Here is a 24604-nt window from a genome sequence, read left to right as displayed (position 1 = left end):
AACTGAGACAGTTTGAGGACTTGGAATTAAATTTTCCTGATGATTGTTTTCTATGTATTTCTACAGAATACGAAAGCTACAGAATAGCTTTTGGAGATCCTTCTCTGTTGCAGTGATAATTAGTATTTGTGAAAAGTTTAGCCGTCTTTTAGGATATTTTATTATTTTGTTAAAATAAGATTCTTTGTGTGAATATTTTAAGGTAGATGGTCTTGGTTGGGTTTTTTTTTCACTTTTTTAAAAGATTTTATTTTTTTAAAGATTATTTATTTATTTGACAGAGAGACACAGCCAGCGAGAGAGGGAACACAAGCAGGGAGAGTGGGAGGGGAGCAGGGAGCCTGATGCGGGGCTGGAGCCCAGGGCTCTGGGATCACGCCCTGGGCTGAAGGTAAACGCTTAAAGACTAAGCCACCCAGGCGCCCCTAAAAGATTTTATTTTCAAGTAATTTCTACACCCAGCATGGGGCTCGAACCTACAACCCCAAGATCAAGACTTGCCTGCCATACCGACTGAGCTGGCAGGCGGCCCTGAATGGCCTTGGTTTTCGTTGAATTCATTCGTTGGCGGAGGGCCAAGTTCTGCCTTCCTCTGATGTGACTGGGTTTAGCAAATAAGGTGAGCTGTCAGGGACCCCGGTCACTTTGGAGTCGTTTCGGCTGAATGTTGAGTCAGATCGGGGTTCTAGTTTCAGCACCAGTGCCTGTGTCCACTTCTTGGGGTTCTTTGCCAGTGTGGGTGACTGTCAGGTTGGCGGCTCAGGTGTGCTCATCCGTCCCTTTGCCTTCCCTGAGGCAGTCTCAGGAGCTCGGTGCTGGCCTTGTTCCCCTCCAGACGGAGGGCCCAAGGACCCTGTGTTGGGGGTGTGGCTTGGGCTGGGGTCCAGACAAACCTTTGGTTACTTCCTTACCTCGTTAACCTCTTTTGTTTATACCTGGGATGCGCCCATGTGGAGACAGGCTCTTTGGCGACATTGAAGTTCAAGGTCTGCTTCTGCACCCGCAGGCCAGCAGTGTAGAGAGCAGTGCAAGAGTGAGAGGCAGTTTTTCCTCCCTGCTCCTCAGGCTCACGGATGGGGGGGGGGGAGTGGGCCAGCTCTCCCCACCTCATGATTAGTTGAGTGCCTTGTCTTCCCGTAGGGAGGAATAAATAGGTGGGTGAAGAAAGACTGAACTGTTTCCCCTCAACAGTTTCCTCATTTGTGAGCTGGATGGGGAAATGGGGTCATTAGGACATCCCCATCCCTAGGCCGCAGAGGGTTATCTTGGTTCAACAGAAATGGTGTGATGCCCGGTGCGAATGCCCTGGGTTGTGCATGGCAGGTGTGTCGGGGACACGTCTGAGTGTGGTACACAATGTCATGGATGCTTAGGGTGTTTCTGGCCCTTCCCCGGTGTGGACCTGGCTAGTGTAGTTCCAAATGTCTGAGTTTCCAGGAAGTAAGGGCTGGGAGTGTCTGTCCTGGTTGTTGAGATTCTCTGGATGTGGGTTTGGACGCTGACGTCTGTGAAAGCAGTTTTACATGGGTGGTCTTTGTGGGGTGAGGCCTTCAGGGCCACCTGAAAGAGGGTGCAGCCTGTGGTGAGGGAGGCCAGGTGTCCTGCAGAGAATCCTCCCTCCAGAGCCTGTGTGCCCATGGAGTTCCTGTGGCCTTTCTGTGTTCCCCACGGTTAACCGGCCAGAGCTGAGGAACAGGGATCTCCAGGTTGAGAGTCCCCCCATCACCTCAGGGTAATCATTTCCCAAAGGCCCCAAGCAGGGGGGCAGGGACGAGGTTGCCAGTACTATGGAAAACAGACAGACATGTGCTAATTAGCTGGTTTCTTTGTGGAAGAAGAAGGGAGTCTGGCTGTGTTTACCGCTTCAAAGCCTTTGAGAGAGAGCTTTACCATGGTTAGGTTAAATGATGCCCAAGGAGTACTCTCTAGGACTCCTAAACTTTTGGGGTACTGTGCAGCCTTCCCCAGTCTCTGGGGTCCAATTCCACAGAGGGTGTGGCCATCCACCTTCCAGGCTCCTCTAGGAACCGTGAAGAAGAGGAGGCTGTGTTTGACGATTCTAAGGAGCAGGAGTGTCTTGTCCATAAAAAGGAACAGGGTTTCTACCATTTAGAACATTCTCCCACCTTCTAGGGCATTTCTGGCCAAGTTGACGGTTCTCTGTGATAAACTTACCTGAGTTTTAGGTTAAAAAACGTTTTTTTCTATATGCGTGAAGCCAGTCACCTGTAATTGAAGAAAAACCCAGTGCTTTGGGGTTCTTGGCATGTGTGGAACACAAATGGGTGAATGTTGGTTCCCTTGGTTGCCTACTGCGAGCCATCCCGACCGTAGCCATCCCGACTGTAGCCCTGGTCTGTGTGCTGGGCTGCAGCTCGCAGGGTCCTTCTACCTTTGCAGGAGCCCCAGCGGGGCCACAGCCTGTGGTTCGTAGACTGATACCTGGTACGTTAGGCACGTCAGAGTCACTGGGGAATTTGTCAAAAATGCAGATTCTGGGCCTCAACTCACACCTACTCCTCAGAACCTGCAGAGGGGAGAAGCCTGAGGTCTATCTGTATTTGGAATGGGTCGTTGGGTGCTGCCAGCTGGGTCCCTCCACACCAGTGATGCGAGGGCTCAGTTTCAGTTGAGGATGCTGAGGCCTGGAGAGGGCAGGAACTGGCCCAGGAGCAGGTCATGTTGCCGAAGGAAGGAGCTCTGCTCCCCGCAGCCAGCCGGCGTGGCCCAGGCTGTGTTCAGGCCTCCTGGGTGTCCCGTGTCCAGTGGGGTCCCTCGGGACCTGGGATTGCATTCACACTCCCTTCTCGGAGGGGACTTTTGTGGAAGCGCTGTGCTGATGGTGGGGCCGGAGGCTGCTGGGTCGCTGTCCCCTTCCTGGCTGGGTTTTGAGGCCAAACGACGGGCCGGACTGTCCCATCCCTCTCAGAGGGAGGAGGTGAGCAAATGGCAGCGTCCAGGCTGCTGTGCCTGTTGATGCTACCCCGTGACCGGGACATTGAGCGGTCACAGCACCCATTTCCAGAGGGCTGTGGTTTGCCTGTCCCTGCTTGGCATCACTTTCTCCGGACATTACAAGCCCGTGGCCAGGCCACGGAGGCCGCTCCCAGGAAGGGATTTTGCAGTAGCCACTCCTTGGCAAGGCGGCCGCCGCTGGTTTCGTCCTGGCAGTTGTGGGTTGTCTCCTCATTGCCTGAGTAGCCTTGTCTGTTTTTGCCCAGCCCTGTGATGATTTGCCTCTCTCCTCAGCCCTCGGAAGCGGGACGTGAACGGGGGGCCGGGGGTGAGCCTCTCCCTGGGAGCCCTAGGTCCTGCCTGACCCCCCGAGGGTCAGCTGGAGGCCCCCACCTCTGTCCCTGCCACTGAGCCACTGCTTTGGCAGCAGAGCGTGCTGGAGGAGTTAAGGGCCCACCAGGATTGCTATCGGATTCAAAAAGGAAAGTCGTAGGGGCGCCTGGGTGGCTCAGTCGGTTAAGCATCTGCCTTCGGCTCAGGTCATGATCCCCGGGTCCTGGGATCGAGCCCCGCATTGGGCTCCCTGCTTCTCCCCCTCCCTCTGACTGCCACTCCCCCTGCTTCTGCTTGCTTTCTCTCGGGCTCTCTGTCCCTCTCTCTCTGTCTCTCAAATAAATAAAATCTTAAAAAAATAAATAAAAATTGGTATCCTCTATTCTTTCAAAAATTCTCTTCTTCTTTTGGTGGCTTTTGGAGAGTTGTTAACATGATTCTTGCCCAGTCTGTAGCTGGCACTGATAGTAAAGCAATGCCTGGACTCGTGCAGGAGCACGGAAATAGTTTGGAGATTTCTGGAGTCTATATGAACCTCACCTTTGCCCTTTCTTGGGGAGCAGGTTTGGGGGAGATGTTTTGCCACTGACCCTGTCATCTCATTACTGCCATGTCTGTCCACAGGTCCCGCTTCTCAGAAGATGCACTATTATAGATACTCTAACGCCGAGGTCAGCTGCTGGTACAAGTACCTCCTTTTCAGCTACAACATTGTCTTCTGGGTGAGTCACCGAGAGCGGCCTCCGTCCCTCGCTTCGTCCTTTATTCAGTAGATCATGATTCTTTCCGAACTGTTGATTGGCCAGCCCCCCTGTGAGGCTCTGGAAGGGAAGGTGGGCGGGGCTAAAAGCCCGACCTGGCAGAACCAAAGACAAGTTAATTATAACACAGGCTGTTAAGTACTGTGACAGGGATGGCCTGGGTGATCGCACACCAGGTTAATGGGCCCCTACCCCAGCCTTGGAGGTTTGGGAACGCTCGGAGCTCTGGCCCATGTGCGCCTCTGTTTTCTCCCTTCCCTGCCCTGGGGGTGCTCCCAACGAGACCTCGGCAGCAGGGTGCTTTGTGTGCTCTTGACTGAGGGCCAGGCCCTCTTCTGCACTCTGGGAGCTAAGAGTGGACAAGAGCAATAAAGCCCTGTTCCTTCTAGTGCTTGTGTTTAACCAGTAATGACATTAGCCTCCTGAGCAACAGAGCAGGGAGGGAGAAGCTCCTTGGCTAGGGAGGTCGGGGAAGGGCATTCCAAGGAGGTTCACTTAAGGGCTGAGACCAGAGTACCAGTGAAGAGGCCAGCCAGTGGGGGTCTGGGAAGAAAGCTGCAGGCTGGAAGAGCGGCATTTGCAAAGGCCCTGAGGCAGGCATGCACTTGGCATGTGCAGGGGACAAAGAGAAGGCCATGTGGCTGGAGCTTAGTGAGTACAGGGGGAGGGGACACAAGTGAGGACAGAGACATGAAGGAACCCGGTCATGTAGGACCTTACAATGCTCAGTAAGTAGGTAGGATTATTTTCTAGTTCTTCTAGTAGCTCTTGGTGTAGGTTACAAGTTGGGTCTGATTTTGGAATGATTCTGCAGAGTGAAAGGATGGGTGGTGGTACCATGTTCTGAGAGAGAGTTTGGGGACAGAAGTGTTAGAATGGTCTCTTGGCCACATGGAAATGTTTGTTTCGTGGCTCTGTGACCATCCTGGAGATGAAAGTCTTGGCCACAACAGAGAAAGGAGGGGCGGCTGGATGATATCATGGAGGGAGGGTGTTGACTGAGAAGAGGAGAGGTGTGAATGTGGAGTCGTGGGACTAGAGGTGACCTTGAAGAGGAAAGTCCTCTCCAGAGCTGGCTGTGAGTAGGTGGGATGAGGGGAGGCCAGGAGATTCTGTATCATAGAAGCCTTCCAGGTAGAGAGAACAGTCAGCTGTGCCACAGAGGGTGACACAGGAGGAGGACAGAAAATTGGCATTGGCTCTGACAAGGTGGAGGTTGTTGGTGACCCTGACCAGAGCTGCTGTGTGCTCTGGGGGGGATGGGCATGCACCTGGAGCTGGCTGAGGAGCCAATGGGAGGTGACACAGTGGAGACTGTGACTCACGACAGTTTTTCAAGGACTCTTGCCTTAAAGATGATCAGAAAACTCAGGCTTTGGCTGGAGATGGTCAGGGCATTGGGGGAGGTGGCAGAGCACATGTGTGTCACCAGTGGGCTCAGTCCAGGGAGAAGCAGACACTGAGTCCGTGCAGGTGGGTGAGGGGACGTGATTGTGCACCTTCAGCAAGCGTTGCTTGTCAGCTTCTGCTTCGGGGGGCACTTGGAGAAAGAGGGACAGGGTGGTCGGCCATGATGCCACATTTTGCTTCTCCTGTGGGTGTTGGCATGTCCTGTTTGGACAACTCTTGCAAACAAGGCAGATTTACTAAGACTTCTAGCTTTTACCCTTGATTTTATAGCATCATCTCCTGATGATTTATCTCAAAGTTTTGGGGGGTTTCTGTCCTGGAGAAACAGGGTGGGATTCAGTGGCTTGGCCGTTCACCCCACGTCTTTTTCTGTGCCCGGACAACCTGTTACCAGCAACTTCATCATTTCCCTTGAAATAAGGCCATACAGGACAGTCGGTGTGGTTCCTATGGGCTTCTCCTAATGAGAGGCCTGCGTCTGTCTCATCCAGCAGCCTATGGCTTCCCGGACCGGCCCTGCTCCCTCCCTGACCTCACCTGGAGGCCCCGCCCACCGGCCAGGTGTCTGGTGGAGGGCCCCCTGGCCTTGGCAGGCAGTCTCACACTTTGGACGCTTGGACACCCAGGTGACGCGTTGTTCTCTCCCACCCCCAGGCTGTGCTTGCTTGGTCTTGTGCCTTGTCCTCTGAAGGTCACCCTGAATTTTGCAGCGAGAGCAAATTTCCCGCTGCTGTGGCTGTGGGCCCGCTAATCTCCATTTCTTCACATTCTTTTCAGAACAGATTCTTTGCTCTCGGGAAGCTCTACCAACTTGCCCAATAATAACTCCTCGGCAGCACCAGATTCGAATAGTGGAGTTCCCGAACCCGGAATCATAAGAAGTCTGTTTGATTAATGGGTGCTGCCGAGTTCTCGGCATTCAGCAGGATTGTCAAGTGTGTGGGGTCGAGAGTCTCTTTCTCAGTTTGTGGGCTCTGGGGCCAAAAAGGAAGGGAGAAAAAGGAACACTCAGGAAAACGAGGCACAAGAGAGCTTGGTTGGGAAAATGACCCAGACACCTCCCTGCTGGGTCCCTGGCAGTGACTGCTCTCTTCATCTGCACAGGAGCTCAAGGGCGGGGTGCGGTCTGAGAAGCAGGGCGCAGAGCCCTCCAGGAAGCGCATGGTGGGTGCAGTGGGAGGCATGTACCCAGGGCCAGGGCTGGACTCCCCCACTACGCTGAGTGATCCTGAGGAGTCTTTGTGTTTTCATTGTGAAATGTTGATGTCACAGGCCTGCCGCCTGCCCCCCAGGGTCGCTGGAAACATACACAGTCGTATGCCAAGCCTCACCTCGTCAGAGAAGTTTTCTTTCTGAAATGGAAGAAATAACCAAAATCAAACGATCTAACAATCCCCGACGTTCCCATCACCTCTCTTCAACATTTTTCACTGTTTAATTTACATCCCCCCCGCACCCCCCCCCCGTTATTTTGAGGCAAAGCATAGATAATTGTTTTGCACAGAGAGTTTTTGTATTTGTTTTGTTTTGACGAATGAACAATGAACAGAGGGACAGGGTTGCAGCTTTGCTGGCAGACCTGGGCTCAGCAGGCTAGTTCAGATACCCAGAAGGTGACCTGTCGTTCCTTTGACCAGTGCTAGGAGCTAGAACAAACACAAGGCTTTATTATTAAGCACTTTGCCCCATTCAGAATTATTTGCACACTGACATACTTTATAGCCAACACCTACCTGTACACTCTTAACAGGGTTTTTAAAGCTCTGTCCCTCCAGTTCGGGGCTGAGATTTTTTCCAAGAGACTGTTAATATTCGCTTGGGGTGACAAATGGGGATGCAGTTGATGTCTGCGTGCAGAGTGAGCATGGAGCGGGGCTTCATGCGGCTCTTATCACAGGGTCGTCAGGGAAATAATGCTTCTAGACGACATAGTGTGGAGAGGGCACTAGCACTTTCTACTTTTTCAAAAAAATGTATTTATCTATGTATGGATGTAGGCTCTATGCCCAACATGGGGCTCAAACTCACGACCCTGAGGTCAAGAGTTGTTGCTCCGCCGACTGAGCCAGCTGGGCGCCCCCTACCATTTTTTTTTTTTTTCTTTTAATCATAGTCATTCTTTGGTTGTATTAGTGAGACCTGTTTCCAGTGCAGAATGTCACTTTGACTTAAGAAAATGCAAATCAAGGGGCTCAGTCAGTTAAGCATCTGCCTTCAGCTCAGGTCATGATCCTGGGGTCCTGGGATCTAGCCCCGCATCTGGCTCCCTGCTTAGCGGGGGGGGGGGGGTCTGCTTCTCACTCTCCCTCTGTCCCTCCTCCCTGCTTGTGCTCTCTTTCTCTCTCTCTCTCAAATAAATAAATAAATAAACCTTAAAAAAAAGAAAATGCAAATCAAAACGACAGGAAGATATCATTTTGCACCCATTAGGATGGCTATTATTAAAACACACAAGCACACACACCCCCACCAAAATAACAGATGTTGACGAGGATGTGGAGAAATTGGAACCCCCGCGCACTGTTGGTGAGAATGTAAAATGGTGTAGGCACTCTGGAAAACAGTATGGAGGTTCCTCAAAATGTCAAAAAATAGAATTACCATATGATCCAGCAATTCCACTCTGGGCATAGACCCAAAAGATTGAAAAAGCAGGGTCTCAGAGAGATGTCTGCACACCTGTGTTCACAGCAGCGTTATTCACAACAGCCAAAAGATAGAAGCAACCCAAGTGTCTACCGACAGATGAATAGACAAAATGTGCTCTGTACATGCGATGGGATCTTTTTCAGCCTTAAAAAGGAAGGAAATTATGACGCATATGCTACAACACGGGTGAACTTTGAGGATATCACGCCAAGTGAAATAAGCCCGTCACAGAAGGACAAATACTGTATGGTCCCACTTAGAGGCAGTACCGAGAGTAGTCCGATTCACAGAGACACGCAGGAGAAGGGTGGTTGCCGGGGCGGGGGGAGGGGACAAGGGGAAGTCAGTGTTGAGCGGGTACAGAGTGCCAGTTTTGGTGGCTGTGTTGCTCAACACCGTGGCCACCCTGAGTGCCACTGAGCTGGACTCTCGTATAAATGGTTCAGACGGCTGGGTTTTATATTGTGGCTGCTTTCCCACAATTCAGATTAAAAAGCCATCCCCTTTGACTTGCAGAGGAGGGGCAGCTGGGAGAGGTATACCCTGGAGGAAGAGCCGTGTAGGGCCCGGTTCTTTGTTCTCACCCCGCCCGGTTCCACAAGGAATTCGAGCCCTCCCGGTCTGGCCTAGCGAACCTCTGGAGGGGAGGATTCCAATGATGTCTGCAGTACAGCATCGCTTCCTGCCACCAGCATCGAGTTTAACCTGCAAAGGTTCAGATAAAGCCCTTGCCTGGATCTATTTCACAGATGGATTAAAAGTGAAGAACTGAGGCCCCTTGTGGCACAGACAATGAGCCTGTGTCTGCGGACAGGAGAGCCCCCTGCCCCTGGCTTTTTCTGAGATGCAGGCAGGTCCGAGCCGAGCTGCAGCTTCCCTTCTCGGGGAGTGCAGGAATTAGCTTCGGAGCCCCGTGGGCAGCCTGTTTGTAGGTGAGAGGAGAGCCATGGGCGTTTGTACTCTGTGCCCAGTGTGGCTTCAGGTCCCTTCCTTCCAAGCCACAAAGGCCACCCATGAGTAGGATGACGAGTCGGGAAACTTTTAAGAGTGAAAGAGAGGTTATTAAGAATTCTGCCTGAACAACAGGTGTATCCTAGGACTGTCCCAGGCACACCAGGACATGTGGTCACCCTACCCAGGAGAGGCAAAGCAAGTCTGATGTGGAAGGAGTGAACGGTCAGCTCTCTCCCCCTGCCCCCAGCATCTTTGTGGGTAGAGAGTCTAATTCTCTTTGGCCTTTATGGTGCGCCTCCTTTGATAGGGGACTCCCCACATCCTGTGGTGAGCTCATGTCTCTGGATCACCGACTGATCTAGAATTGCCCTTATTTGAGCTGAACTCTATGTAACTCCACACCCCAAGGCCTGACCCCCTGGTCTCAAATGCAGTTTCTCTGCTTCTATCTCTGGGTAATTAGTGCAATCAAAAAGGAAAGTCTAGGGCTTTAATAATGTGTGTAGTGTATTTTCACTTTCAGTGCTGAGAAATGGTACCTGTTTCTCTTCAAGTTTTATTTAACAAACTTTTGTAATTTCATGGAAATCCTAGAAGGTTACACAAGGCACCCCAGCTTTACCATGTTCCCTCCCCATGCTCCATCCTGTCTGCAGTTGCACACGGGTTCCCATCTTTGTGGGAGCATCCTTGCAGTCACGAGGTCTGCGTTTTCACGTCAGCATCCCCTAGCATAGAACATTCTGGGTTGCCACATAGTCTTCTTGATTGTATTTTTGGAAATTCCCATATTGGACATTTTGGTTGTTTCCAGTTTTTTTACTATCCTAGATAAGGACAGTGATTAGTTTGGTGTAGTATAGTTTCCTCCCTTTGGGCAAGGGAGGGAAATTATTTGCTGGAATAGATTCCCAGGAGTGAGATTAAATGGGTCAGAGAGTGTGTACGTTGTTTTGACCTGGCTGACATATTTATACAGTTAAAATTACTTCTCTAGAAGGGCTGCCCCAATTCATAGGAAATAGACCGCCTTATCTCCTAGGTGTGTGTGTGTGTGTGTGTTTCCACATTTGCACTTGCCAAGGCCGAGGGCAAGGATTGCTTAATCAGGGATTCCACTAGAACACCTTGATGCTACTCCCTGTAGGGCTTCAGCTCCTGATCTCACTGGGGCACGTGCGAGGCCGGGATCATCAGCAGGGATTTCTGACGAGGGGCTGTTCACAGGGCACTGTGGTCCTTGCCCGGTGCATATGACTGTTACACGCTCCTGGGGGAGTGTCAAGTCTAGGTAACTGGTGATGTGATAACTGTGTATCCTTCTCCAGTAGATAGCGGGCATGGCCCAGTCTAATGATTTGCCTTCTGAGCAGGGAGGCCCTATTCTTACCTTGGTTCCCATCTTCCCACCTTCTTCTTCTTCTTTCTTTCCCCAGAAACACTTTATATCACTTGTACTGAGGTGTACATTTGATAGACTAATACTTACCCACTTCCAGTGTATAGTTCGATGTGAGTCGACAGCTGTATACTCCCATGTAACCACTGTCACTCCAGTGAAGATATAAAACCTTTCTGTCACTCCAGAAACTGTCCTGTGCCCCTCTGCAGTCATTCCCTTCCACCCTGTCCTCAGGCAAGCCATCCATCTGCCTCCTATCACTCTCGGATCGGACTTCTTTTAGTTTAGGTGATGTTTTCTCTGTTCTTCTGTTTTTAATTTCATTGATATCTTTAAAGACTTTAAAAAATATTTTTAAATTTTATTTTTGAAAATTGCAGTAAAGCATACAGAACGATTTAGAATTGTAGTGATTTTCTGATGCACAGTTCAGTGCTATTAGGTCTGTTCACTTTGTCCTGCAGCTATCACCACCATCCGTCTTCAGTCTGTTTCATTGATTTCTGCTCCTATTTTTAAAAAATTATTATTATCTTTTAAAATTTTTTTAGAGAAGGAGAGCATGTGCGAGCAGGGGGGAGGGGCAGAGGGAGAGAGAGAATCTCAGGCAGACTCCCCACTGAGCACAGAGCCTGACACAGGGCTTGATCTCAGGACCCTGAGATCATGACCAGAAACGAAATCAAGAGTCCGAGGCTTAACCCACTGAACCACCCAGGCACCCCTGCTCCTATTTTTATTTCCTCACTTCTACTTTGGGATTACTTTGCTTTTTTTCTAGCTGTTTAAGGCAGAAGATTAGATCATTGATTTTAGATCTTTCCTAGTATGGGTATTTGATGCTCCGTGTTTTCTGCCTCCCACACATTTTGATACGTTTTCATTTCATGGGGTTAAAATACCTTGTGTACGTGTACTCTGTATGTAATGTGTCCTTTCTTCCACCTCCTGGCTCACTTCAGCAGTTTCTCTTTATTACTGGATTTCAGCAGTTTTATTATGATATGGGCTGGTGTGGTTTTCTTTGTTTATTCTGTTTGGGGTTCATTGGGCTTTTGGGATTTGTGGGTTTATAGTTTTCATCAGATTTAGGACTGCTTTGACCATTATTTCTTCAAATATACACCTCTCCCCTTTTTTCTTCTCAGACTCCTTGCTGTCTCCTGGGTCACTGAGGCTCTGTTCAATTCCCCCACCCCTACCCTTTAGTTCAAATAGTTTCTATTGCTTTGTCTTCAAGTTGGCTCATCTTTTCTTCTATAGTGTCTAATTGCTGTTAAACCCATCTAGTGAATTCTTCATTTCCGATGTTGTATTTTCTATTTCTAATAGTTCCATTTAGACCTTCTGTTTTCTGTTTCTTTCCTCATTATGTTTATATTTCCTTTTAAATCCCCAAGGATGTGTATAATATCTGTTTTCATGTCTTAGCTATTTCTACCTTCTCTGTCATGTTTCTGTCTTTTTCTAGTTACTGAGTATTTTTCCTTGTTATAGATCACGTTTATTTCCCTTCCTACCTATCTAGTAAATTTTTATATTTTTTTGTAATTTTTTAATTTTAAGTAGGCTCCACGCCCAGCATGGGGCTTGAACTCACAGCCCCAAGATCAAGAGTCCCACACTCTACCTGCTGAGCCAGCCTGGCGCCCCGTCTCGTAACTTTGGATTATGCCAGATACAGCAATCTTCTTGTTTGGTCAGCTCAGGCTGCTGTAACAAAATGCCATCGACTCATTGCCTTAAACAACAGAAATTTAATCTCTCACATTTATGGAGGCTGAAAGTCTGAGATTGGGGTGCTGGCACAGTTGGGTTCTGGGGAGGCTCTCTCCCTGGCTCGTGGGTGGCTGCCAGAGCTCTGGTCTCTATTCCTCTTAATGAGGATACTAATTCATGGGGTCCCCACCCTCATGATCTCATCCAACCCTATTTACCTCCCAAAGGCCCACCTCCAAACACCATCACGTTGACAGGGCATCGACATACAGATTTTGGGGGACACAACATCCATCCATAACACCTCCTTAACAGTATGATGTCTTCTGAATCTGGCATTTTGTGTTAACTCTCGTGTGTGAGATTCATTCTTGCTGTTGTATGTCGTCGTGGGTCATTGATTCTCACTGTCGTGTAATAGTCCATCGTGGGGATGGATCATTTGGGATTTTTTACAGTTTTAGGCTATTTATGATGACCTGTTCAGGTACTATAAAGACAAGACCAGGTTGGAGACCTGAATTATAGAGATGTCCAGGGGTTCGTGTGGCCGAGCTGAAGGAAATCCTGTCTTTGGTCTCGAGGTCCAGATGGTTTCAGTGTGAAAGTTCAGTGTAGGACTTGGCAGACGGCGGCTCCCAGGCCTGGCCCTCAGCCGGGTTTTGCACATACAACTTTATTGGAACACAGCCCTGCCCATTCGTTTACATATTATCTATGGCTGCTTTCCTGCTATAAAAGCAGATTTGAGTGCTTGAAATGGAGATCTTCCAGCACAAAGCTGAATATGTTTACTATCGGCCCTCTACAGAAATGTCAAGTGCTGGCTTGGTATTTTGGTTTTTCTCCCCCACTGTTCCTCACTGAACTGTGCCGGCAGTGGTAGAGACTGGGGTGAAGGTGGGGCTGAGGCTGGGTTGGGGTTCCTTCTCTCTGTTGCCTGGAGAGCTGCCTCTAACCTCCCTTGGATGACTCTGCCCTTCCTCCTTCCTCCCTTTCAGAGGCCTTGACACAGTCATTCCTGGGCGGGGCTTGGTGGGGGTGGGCTCCCTGTTATCTGGAAACTCAGAGACATCTGTGGAAACTGCCCCTAGAGTCCTCTGAGTGAGTAGTCCTTACCCTTCCTCACTGGGGCCCCTAGCGTGTTTGCTGCCTGTGCTGGAAAGGGCACACATGCTTCTTATTTTCAGAACCACCCTTCCGGCAGGAGGAAAAGCTGGTGTGTGATAGCTGTGTGACCCTGTGCAAGGCACCATCCTGCCCTGGGCTTCGCTTCCCTCTGTAATGAGGAAGCTGGGCTCCAGTGTCCCTTCCGGCTCCCAGACCTTCCAAACTCCCGCTGAGAAGTGGCTTAGTTTCGACTCTTTGAACATGGGACTATTTGAAAGTGGCGTTCCCTGTACTCTGTAGGGTTCAGAGCGGCTGCAGTCTTGAAGGGCGAGGCTTCCTAACCCTGACAGATATCTTGAGACTCACTCTCAGCCCCCTGGGCTCTCAGGGTCAGGTTGGGTCTAGAGTCTCTGCCCTCTGGAGTCCTTTCTGGCCAATAATTTGCGTTGTTGGCATTTCAAGTGGCCATAAGCATCCCTGGTGTTTTCTGAACTCACCAGGTCTAGAGTCAGGGTTTGCTGTTCCGGAGAGTGCCCGGACCATGGGGTTTCCACCTGGCATGGTTTATGATGGCAGAGCTTAGGCCTGGGAGGTGCGCAGGCCCATGGAGATTATTGGCCTCCAACTGCTCAGTTTTGCAGATTGGCAAACTGAGGTCCAAGAGAGGGATGTTTGCTCAAAGCCACAGGATGAATTAGAAACACAGCTGAGATTCTGTTCTAGCTTCTTCCACTCTGTTCTGTTTTTCTTTCCATCATCCTTTCTTACCTTACTTAAAAAGCCTTCCGAGGCCCTGTTTCCCTGAACTCTACTTCACTGTTGTCTCTGAGACCCAATAAAACAGATGCCTCTGGAAAGGAAGACGTTGTCTTAGGACAAAGGCTGGAGCTGGGGTTTATTGGGGTTGGGGCTCAGAGAGTCTTCAGGCCAGCAAACGCTGGTGGCATCTGGAACACCCCTTGATGCCTCTGCTCTGCTCCCCTCCCTCGCAGGAGGGCAGGGCTCCCTTGGACCGGCTCCATGCCCTGGGGTAGGCATGTCACTGGTGATACACTTCCTTCAATCCCTGCAACCATCCTGTGACCCAGGAAAGGTCATCCCCATTCTGCAGAGGAAATCGTAGGCACAGAGGAGTTCCTGGACTTGGCACGAAGTCCTGCCACCAGGCAGTTGCAGAGTGGAGACTGGACCAGGACCAGATGACTTGTGCTGTGTGTTCAGCACTACTCTGGCCTTGAGTTTGGCTTACTCTTGGGTCTCCTTCTGATTTTTTCTCTGGGACTCCAGTCGACAGCCCTGTGAACGTCAGCCTCTGACAGCCAGGGGATTTGCAAGAACCAGAGGCCAGTGGGGCGGAGGCTGAGAGGGTGCATGGCTGCTGGTGCTTTGCCTTGAGCTCCCTGCAGAAAGGCCTCTGAGGCCTGCAAGAGTTGCCCAAGGACTTCTACACACACCGAAATGCAATCTTGCAAGACGCCAAGGCCACGAAATTATGGGTCATGAGGCGCTGCTTTGGAGCTGCTTGGTGTTGGAACCCTCTTCCCGTCCAGCAGGGCCTGGCCAGGTGTCTGCACTTCCACTGTCACTGGAACCTGCTTGGGTGAAGGACCACAGGGTTGCTCACATGGCACATGGATTCCGTGTGGCTTCTAGCCCAGAGTGTCCCAGAGGATGCTCCCTCACCTTCCATAGGGGGCCTTTGCCTCGGGTGGAGGGGTCAGTAATCTTTACAGTGACCCCCAGGAAGGTCTTGCTTCCTGGCCACAGAGTGGGCCACAGAGTGGTCGTCCTTGCCACCTGAAGATATGGGTCGTGGGCTTCCGAGTTGCACAGCCCAAAGCCCCTGCTGCGGAACTCCCGTGCCGTGGGGCCCCTGTGCCTGCCCCTTGTGGTGAGGGGCTCAGGCTGCTGCCTGTCTTCCTGGCCCCGGTGGGCGGTGGGATAACGTGCTGTCAGGAGGGTCAGAGACACCCCGGTTTGGTTCGAACTCTGCCACCAGCTAGCCGTGTGACTTTGGGCAAATAACCAAGTCATTCTACATCTGAGCTTTCCTGTTTGAAAAAGGGGTAATAATACCACACCCGTGATGGTGTGAGAGAGGGACCCTTTACATGTAGGAAGTGTTGAATGCTGGGCTCGGCACCCAGGAAAGAGTGGTACCACTTGCCATGGTGACCACAGTGGTATATACACCCAATGGCCTAAGGCTGTCCTCCCTTTGGGCTTTGCGGGAGGCTGGCCCCATCCTTTGGGAAGGGATTTAATCAGGTCATAAAAGAGAGACAAAGGAGGTTACTCTGAGGCTGGAAAGCACCCAGCTGAACTGTTGCTCCCAGATGGTTGGCTGCCAGGGACAACAGCCCAGCCACACGGACCATCTGCCCCAGAGAGATCCAGGGACGGGGCCCCACTGGAAGCTGGGTGAAGCTGGCAAGTGTCCCAGCCTGGCTCATTCACGGGGCTGCTGGGTGAGCTCCCAGACAGGCCACTTCCCCTGTCTGGTGCTCCCTCAGTCTCCTCATCTCTAGAATCGGTCCTCAAAGTTCCTGCCTCGGACCAGTGTTCACCAAGCCCATGATCTGACATGTGACCCCTCCCACCCCCACCCTGCTGGTTCCTGTCTTTCTGGTGCAAGTTCACGTTAGTTCTTTCTTTAAAACAGAATGGAAAAAACCATGAACCCTTTTCTTAGTGCCCAGTTGTTGCAAGAGAAGGAAATCTGGGCTCCAGTGGGAGAGAGCTGGCTGTGACTCAGCCCGGGGTCTCGGAGGGGCAGGTTTCTCTCACCGTCTGCTGCGGTGCCAGGTGGGATATAAGCTGTCGCGGAAATCGGTTAGGCAGGGTCTGCAGTGCTGTTGGGGACAGTGGATGAGGCACAGGGAGGGACAACCTCCAGGACAACCTCCTGTCCTGATCCGATGCCTCTGTGTAGGGCTTAACTATGGACCTGGGCCAGGCCGGGCTTTTGCTTGGCCCCCATTTGCTCTGAATGCATTTGGAGGGCATGAGGTATAGGTTTTCTGATCTAAACAACAGAGTGAGGTGGCCGTGATGCTATTTAATGAGAAGGGCAAGAGTTGGCAGGGGCTGGTTGGGGCTGGGAGAGCAAGGCTCCATTTGGGGGCATGTGAAGACTGAAATGTTGTCAGCTATCTTCTGTGCACAAGTCATGTGGACATTGGGTATGGAGATTCGGATTTGTGGGTCAGCTGTGTAGAGATGGTGTTTCAAGCCATGTGAATTCTGGCCTCATCTAGAGAACCCTGGAGAGGGTGAGGGGTCCTGGACGGAAGAGTGAGGCTCGCCAGCGTATAAAGGTGCGTGGAGGAGGGCGAGCCATCAGGAGAGGCTGAAGAGTGACCAGTGCTACTTGTCCCCCAAGCCGAGCACCTCAGCACAGGAGGGAATGACCAGCTGTGTCTGGTCAGGTCAGATAAACAGAAAAAAGACTTGACCTTGGGGACCTTGAGGAATGACAGGGAGGGAAGCCTGCCAGATTCAGTGGGCAGTGATTGGCCACCTTCAGGCTTGCCTGCCCTGCAGCATAAGACGCTTGGGGAGGGAAAGGAAGTGCTCATGCCCCCATCAAGAAAAACCAAGGCCTTTAGCCACTAGTTAATTCAGCGGGAGGACGGAAGAGTTGCGAAACCAGTGTGGCATATACCGGACCGCGTGTCGTTCCCTGGAGTTGAAGCTCCAGCAGCATCTGGGGCTTTGGCTGGGTCCTCAGGGCCGGAGATGGTGCGTGGCACTTAGGAGGGCCTCAGTCAGTGTTTGTTGAGTGACTTGGGATCTAGGCCTTTCTCCTCCACTGCTTGGTATTTTGACCTTGGCCCTCTGGGGCCCGTGTTCTGCTCTGTAAAATGGACGGATCAGGTGCAGACCTGGGGGGGGGGTGCTTCTGTGGGAACCAGCTGTGAGGGGTCTGTGAACCCTCTGAAATTCCATCCCAGATATTGGCCTGTAAGCAGCTCTCTGAAGGTAGTCCGTGATTGTGATTCCAAAGAGGTTGCCATCTCCAGGGGTTTTCTTTAAAGGGCCTTCCCTTCCCACTCCAGCCCCCCGGGGCCAGTAGTGAACAAAGGAAAGTGTGAAAATGCGCCTTGGAGAGGTGAGTCCTAGGCAAACCTAGCCCCCTTATTTATCGTGAGGTGCTGATGATTGGAGGCCAGATGCCAGCATGGTGTAAAGCACTGACACAGAAAAACAGGCAGCTTAATTTTCAGAGACCAAGTGTTTCGCTTTATATGGAAAAAGTCTTCTCTGGTTTAGAAACCTGTGTGATGTATTGGGGCGGTGGGGGGCTTTCCGTTGTGGTACAGGTGAGGCAGCCTGGTCCCAGTGGGATTGGGGGTGCTCCTTTTCTGGGGTGAATGTGTTGTTAGCACAGGCCTATTTTAATTCAGTAACTAGTAGCCCAGGAGTTAATAACGTGGTGTACTCGTGTGCCCCACGCGGAGCAAAGGCGCCACGGCTCTGCGTCCCCGCAGCAGTGCTCAGGGCTCCGGAGAGAGGCTCTCCGGCACGGGGAGCCTGTGAATGCACCTGGGGGGCCGTCACAGAGGGTCGTGTCTTCTTTCCACCAGATCCTGCCCTGAAGTGAGTTCGGGGGCTTTGGGAACGTGGAAGAAACAGGTCAGGGCCACCATCATGATGTCTCTGACTCCTTAGTGTCGGGGGCAGTCTCTGCTCTGAGGTCTTCCTCTCTGCTGTCTGGAGCATGGCGGGGGGAGGGCATTGGGGTTGAAGGAGTTTGTCCCGATGTTCAGGGAGGTAGGTGTGAGTTATCCTGAACGCCTGGCCATCCCTTTGCTCTGGGGTAGAGTTCATGTCATCTGCAGGGACCAAGGCCTTGCCTTGCCCCTGGTCCGCCTGCATGGATAGGAGCCCAGGAGTGTCCCTTGCCTAGCAGTGTGGACGCTCCTCTAAGAAGCACATTTGTGGTGCTGGTTTCAGACATAACTAACTCTCTCCCTCTCTCCCTCCTTCCCCACTTCTTCCCATCCCTCCACCCCTCCCCTGCTTAGCTGGCTGGAGTTGTCTTCCTTGGAGTCGGACTGTGGGCATGGAGCGAAAAGGTAGGTGTCACTGTGACTAGGACAGAAAGCATCAGGTAGCCCAGACCAGGTGTGCTCAGCTTTAACTGCTCCTTCCTCCAGACTCCTCCCCGGCAAGCATTCTTGCACACCATAATGTAGCCGTTGGTCGTCACAGAGCCCGCTCTGGGAAATAGTTACAGAGCTTGTCATGAGAACTCCTGGGGCCTTGGGACTGGCTCTGCTTGCCCGTGGTGGGGTCACAGCTAGAGGCCATGGCTGGGCTGGGCTGGGCTGGTGGGGTTTTTGAACTCCATGAGCATGGGGAGGCCTCTCTGCTGTTCACAGAAGCCTCAGACGGCCTGGGGGCTTTGTCCTGGGTGGCCCTGGGGCCACCTTCCACTCCTGTCTGTGCCTCTGGGAGCCAGCGGCTCTCTGAACAGGGTTGTGTTTCCTGAAGTTCTTGTCCTTTTGAGATCCGGAGCAGGGCTGTGTTACATGCCCCCTGGGTGCCCTGTGGGGAGGCGCATGTCCTTACACACCTGTGAACCTCCTTGCCCAGCCTGTGCAGGAGAGGGGAGGCATGGGGAGACCGGGCTCTTCCTGTCCAGAAGGACAAGGGGCAGTGGAAACTCTGAGGAGGGACTGGACTCGAGAGCTGTAGTGCCACCTTCTGCTCTGCTGGCGGGTGCCTGTCAGGGAGGTGGAGCTGAAGAGGACCCTCACTACAGGGAGGGCGGGAGAGGGGAGAGAGAAGGAGCAAGGTGGAGCAAGGCGCACTGGGCCGGGCAGGTCACAGTGGGGACTAAAGCATCCCCTTGAGCCTCAGGCCCCGGACCCTCTCTTACCCCTTCAGGGGAACCTCCCTTTGGTTTCAGGAGGAAGCAGGAGCTCTTTAGATCTGTGGGCTTTCTTGCCATGGCCTTAGGTGCTGAATAAGTCCCACCTTGGGGTTTGAGCATCTTCAAGGTGGCCTGTGAACCCCTAAAGGGCAGGAGCTGAAGTGCAGTGTCACTTTGTCCTGCAGACAAACCCCTGCAAGCCCTCGCAAACCGTGACTCATATCGCCACCATGTGGCCATCTCTTGAACAGCAGCAGCTCCGGCTGAGCCCTGAGCAGACGTCTGGCTACCCGGGAGCCTGGGTGCTGCCGGGTACCGGCCGGTGGCTCCTTTCTCCTTGCTCCTTTGAATCCTGTAGAACTGCTCATTCGGTTTTGGTTCTCACTAGCCACATGTGACTGTATGTATTTAAATTAATTAAATGAAACGTGAGTTAAAATTCAGTTCTTCAGTTGCACTCAGGTGCTCAATAGAACATGGGGCCCGTGGCTACCATTCGGGACAGTGCAGATATAGAACGCCTCCCATCATCACAGAAGGTTTTATGGACGGTGCTGCCTTCGTCTGCATGGCTGTTTTCTACAACAGGGTGCATGCTGAAGCTTTGTCGGCTCAGGATAGTGGCGTTCTCCACGAACTGAGTGCAGAGTAAGCCGCCACATGGCCAGAGGCCAGGGTGAGGCTCTGGCCCTAAGGTGCCTGGACTGGAGGCCACTGGGTCCCCCAGGGCCCCCCTCCATTCCAGGCCTGGCATTAGGCACCCTGCAGTCTCCAAAAAGAGCAAGGGGGGTCTGTCTGCGAGGGACTCACGGCCAAGGTGCAGCCCAGGATTGTTGCGTGCGAGGGCCCTGGGCGCTGAGGTGGGCAAGGATCTGTGGGCAGAGGGGCCCCTAAGAGGGCAAGTGGGCAGGGGCCATGCTCTGTGCTCTGGCCTGGCTGTTAATGAGAGGACTGAGCCTCAGAAGGCAGGCCCCTGTCCTTATTTTAGCTCTGGACACAACCTAGCCCCCCACCCCCCCGCACCCTTGACTCCCTGAGGCTGATGCTGTCTCTGCTGTTTTCAGGGGGTACTGTCTGACCTCACCAAAGTGACCCGGCTGCATGGAATCGACCCTGTGGTGCTGGTCTTGATGGTGGGCGTGGTGATGTTCACGCTGGGGTTCGCTGGCTGCGTGGGGGCCCTGCGGGAGAACATCTGCCTGCTCAAGTTTGTGAGTAGCCTCAGATATGGGGGCGGGAGGGGAGACGGAGGGAGGGGTGTGGGCTCAGCTGTGCAGGCTTATCTCTTATCTGGCCGGAGNGGGTCGTGGCTCTTACAGGCCACGACCCCCCCCCAGGCCCCAGCCATGTGGGGAGAAGGCTGCCCACCGAGCGAATGGTAAGATTTCAGGAAACAGTCAGCTGAGCCAGCAACTCATCCCTGGAGAAGTTGGGCCCCTCTGGTTTTCAGGTCCTGGAGGGACGGGTTGGCAAAGCAGCTGGCCCCTCGCCCCCTTCCTTGCCTCTTATTTCCCTCAGAAGTCCTAAAGGAATTGTTTGTTTGCTACTCACCTTTGCCCCTCTTGGCTAAGATCAAAAGAGGTTGCCAGTAAAGTTAGGAAACCATTTCCCTCCTCCAGGGTGTGTGGATCTGTCGGGGTGTGCAACGCAGAATCCTTAATTTCCTGGCAGAACTGCCAGTTAGGAAGAGTTTGGCTTTCTATTTAGATACAAATTCACGTTGAAATGCATTCAGTTAAAATTAAACAGCACCTGGTGGGGAAAACACATAATCATGTTTTGCAATATATTATTTATTGAATTTATTAGATCAAGCCTTCTCTTCCCTGGGTTTAATTTAAAAAGCGAAACATGTGGGTTTTTTTTTTTTTTCTCATTTTTTTTCCCTCTTAAAAATGTATATAGTATCTTCCTTCTGTGTGAATGGAGGCTGCGTTTTGAAGGGCCCTGTGCATATATATGTGTTTGTGTGTGTATGTGGGTGTTTCCCCTTGCTTTATTCTGAGACCTTTGCCTGCTGTGGCCTCTGCTTAGAGCGTAGGGTGACCAGGGGTGGTAATGGCCGGGAGAACTCACGCACTGCTGGCCGGAAGTCTGCCAGATGGGAGGGGTGCGGCTGCAAGGGGGGCCCTTGCAGAAGGCCACCGCTGTGGTGGCCAGGGGCGATGTGCTTCTGGTGAGGTCTTGACACACAGAGGGATGCAGATGTCCTGCATGAGCTGTGTGACCTCAAGCAAGCACCATGCCTGAGTGAGCCTCCGTTTCCTTACCCCTAATGTGGGGGCGACAGATTAGATTTCTAGCAACGTGGCTGGGTGTGTGTGTGAGGGGAGTGGTCAGATATGGTGTCTGGGGCACAGGCTGTGCTCTCAAGGAGCGGATGGCCTGGTGGGGTAGGTTAGTCGTTCATTCCCGGGATGGGGCTTCCTTGTTGGGGAGGGAGGCTACCTCACAGGAAATGGGTGACACAGTGGCTTGGAGCTTTCTCGTCCTTTCGCTCTTCTCTTCCCAGTGATGCTGTGATGTGGGTGGGGATGCACATCTCCATTTACAGATGGGGCAGGGTTGCCAGCCAGTAACATGGGATCCCCGGCGGCTGCAGCGCCGGTCTCTTGGGTGTGGCGCCCACATACTCTTTGTGGCAGGCGTTGACCCTGGGTCAGACAGGGCTTTGCGCCTGGCCAGAGGCCAGAGGTGTGGTGACTCTCGCTCCCATTCTCGTCCCCACGCAGTTCTGCGGTACCATCGTGCTCATCTTCTTCCTGGAGCTGGCCGTGGCCGTGCTGGCCTTCCTCTTCCAGGACTGGGTGAGGGACCGGTTCCGGGAGTTCTTCGAGAGCAACATCAGATCCTACCGGGACGACATCGACCTGCAGAACCTCATTGACTCCCTTCAGAAAGCCGTAAGCATCACCTGCTGGCCTCCTGGGTAGAGCATGGGCTTCCCTGGCCGTGCATGCTGCTCGGGCCATGGCTAGCGGGGAATCTGGGGCGTCCCTCCTCAGCACAGCAAGTAGCGGGGGGCCGCGGGAGGTGCTGCTCCTGCCTCTGGTCAGTTTAGCTTTGCCCGCTTATGGTTGCCTGGCTGTGTCGGCGTGTTCACAGTGTGTCCTCCCCTATTTGCATGGGGCAGGCGGTCTAGCTGCCCCTGTGGCCACCCTCCCCCAGGGGCCCAGATCTCTCCAGTCCTGGCCACGCAGGCAGCCGCAGGTCCCCAGGCACTGTGGGTACCCAGGGGCGGAGCGTCTCCTCCCCCTGCGCGTGACTCACCGTCTGAGGCTATTCCTGTCCCCTTCCTCCCTGGGACCTTTTCCCCTTCCTGTTCCAGAGGGCAGAGCTGCCTGGAGGAAGTTTCCCCAGATGGGGAGGAATGTGACCTCCCCGGAATATGTCCCCAGGGGACTGTCTAAGCTGTCCCAGGCTTTGGCCTTGACTCCATCTGGCCTCCGTCTCCCCTGTGTGTGGCTGCACCTGGAGGCTTGGACCACAGCCGTCCCCGCCCTGGGGGGGCCCACTCCCCGCCACCGGCTGGGGCAAGGCTGTCTGTGATTCGTCTGTGCGCTGCCGGAAAACCTCGCTTCCTCAGGGACTTCATGTGGAACACTTGGGTTCTGAGAAGAAAATAATCAAGCATCAAGCAAGCAGTAAAAATAACTCTGGTCCACTCTCATGTTCACTAAAACTTGTTTACCCTTATGTCGTGTATCCCGGGATCTGGCAAAACCCACTTATGTGACCGGAGACCCTTCCTGTGTCTTAATAGTGATGGACATCTTCTGTGAAAATCCCATCGCAGCCATTTCCTCCCACCCCTCATTGAACCTTCCCGTGGTTTCCCGTTGTCCCAGAGCTTCGGGCGTGCCCGGGCGCTCCTGCCCCGCACTAGCTTTGAAGACAGCGAGCTCTTCTCCAGTGCCGTCCTTTCCCCTTGAAAATACATTCTCCAGAGGCATTAAATTATGGAGATTGCTCATGCTGAAATATTCGGGAATCATGAAGGTGGCTGGAACCATGGCAGGGTAAAGGGGGGGACATGGGACATCTTTTATCTTAGAAATAAAAAAAGACAACCAGGAATCCTGGTCATGAATTTGCTATGATCACGGCCACAGCCGTGTCCGCGTCAGGACAAGTGTAAAAACGGAGTCGCTGCTGGTCTGGGATGCCCTTGACATCACCTTGCTATTTTCAGTGTTTGGTTTTACAAGTATTTAGATGAGTGGCGATTCTCTTTGCAACTACACCAGGTAATGGGGGGTGCAAAGACCCCAGGTTAGGGGGGCAGAGCTACGATTGTGTTACTGTTCACCCCAGTCACAATTCTGGCCTTGGGAGTAGACGTCCAGCAGCTGTTTTTTGCAAAGAGGCACCGAAGGGAACTAAGGCCAGCTTGGAAATTTCCCTGGGAGGAAGACACAGTCACTGCCCACAAGAAGGGGTTCTCTTGGGGGGCACGAGAGAACCGTATCAGAGGTACTGAGTGGCCTCAGAGGAGAGTGAAGAATCTGCTCTGGGCTGAGGGGAGGGGAGGAAGGGGAAGCTCCAGGGGAATGAGGGTCTGGACCCGAGTGCCGTGTCCCAGCGGAAACCAGGGGACACTGCAGAGCCAGTCCTGCATGCTGGACCCAGAGGGGTCATGGCCGAGGTCTCCTGGTTTCCTTCTTAAAAGGCTCCCTAGGTCACCACGCTCAGCATCTCTGTGCATGCAGGAGGTCAGTGGGGGGCCTTGATTTCTCTGTGTGTACATGGAGCAACGCTTCCCCTCGTGTCCCCGATCTCCTGTGGGTGGTCACAGCCCTGGCTCAGAGCCAGACCCCCTGACCGCTCTCGGCTTTTGTGATCCCAGAACCAGTGCTGCGGGGCCTATGGGCCTGAAGACTGGGACCTCAACGTCTACTTCAACTGCAGTGGTGCCAGCTACAGCCGTGAGAAGTGTGGGGTGCCCTTCTCCTGCTGCGTGCCGGACCCCGCGGTGAGTCAGCCTGCCCCCAGGACGTGGAGCAGTTCCTGGCTCTGAGGGCTCTGGGCTGCTGCTGCGCTCCCTCCGCTCAGCACCGTAGGGCTCCTGCAGCTCCGAAATCCTTTATGTGTAAATCCCAGGGATATTTTTGCATGACCTCCCCTTGCTCTAGTGTTTTGAGGGAGGCAGGTGAAAAGCCAGTCATGTCCCTTCCTTGAGGGGCTCTCACTCAGGGTGCCTGGACGAAATGCTAGAAATGTGGTGAGCCCTGGGCCGTCCTCTTCACTGTTCTCTGGAGAAAATGCCCGGTGCATAGAAGCCCTCAGGGGAGGGGAGGTACTCACCATCTGGGGGCGGTTTAGGATTCTCGCCTGTCTTCTTCACCTGTTCTCGTTCCCAGCCCACGGCCCGGCTCCCCGGGTTCCAGAAATGGGGCTCTTGGGGTGACCTGCGAAGGAGCACTGCATGTTTGC

The 24604-nt window shown here is 52.9% G+C and overlaps 1 protein-coding gene across 1 annotated transcript in view; it reads left to right on the top strand.

Annotated features, from left to right (window-relative positions):
- TSPAN14 (tetraspanin 14) overlaps window positions 1-24604 on the top strand; it is a 53596-nt gene that overhangs the window by 23210 nt on the left and 5782 nt on the right. Inside the window, exons 2-6 of the mRNA XM_040624033.1 lie at window positions 3913-4010; window positions 18321-18371; window positions 20236-20382; window positions 21904-22074; window positions 24018-24143. Of these exons, the coding sequence (XP_040479967.1) occupies window positions 3930-4010; window positions 18321-18371; window positions 20236-20382; window positions 21904-22074; window positions 24018-24143 (576 nt within the window). The 5' untranslated portion in view covers window positions 3913-3929. The remainder of the gene's footprint in view (window positions 1-3912; window positions 4011-18320; window positions 18372-20235; window positions 20383-21903; window positions 22075-24017; window positions 24144-24604) is intronic.

Source organism: Ursus maritimus, unplaced genomic scaffold, assembly GCF_017311325.1.
Source record: "Ursus maritimus isolate PB19 unplaced genomic scaffold, ASM1731132v1 scaffold_7, whole genome shotgun sequence".
NCBI classification, from domain to species: Eukaryota; Metazoa; Chordata; class Mammalia; order Carnivora; family Ursidae; genus Ursus; species Ursus maritimus.
The sequence above is the reverse complement of the archived record's forward strand: the minus strand, read 5'-3'. Positions and strand labels throughout refer to the sequence as shown.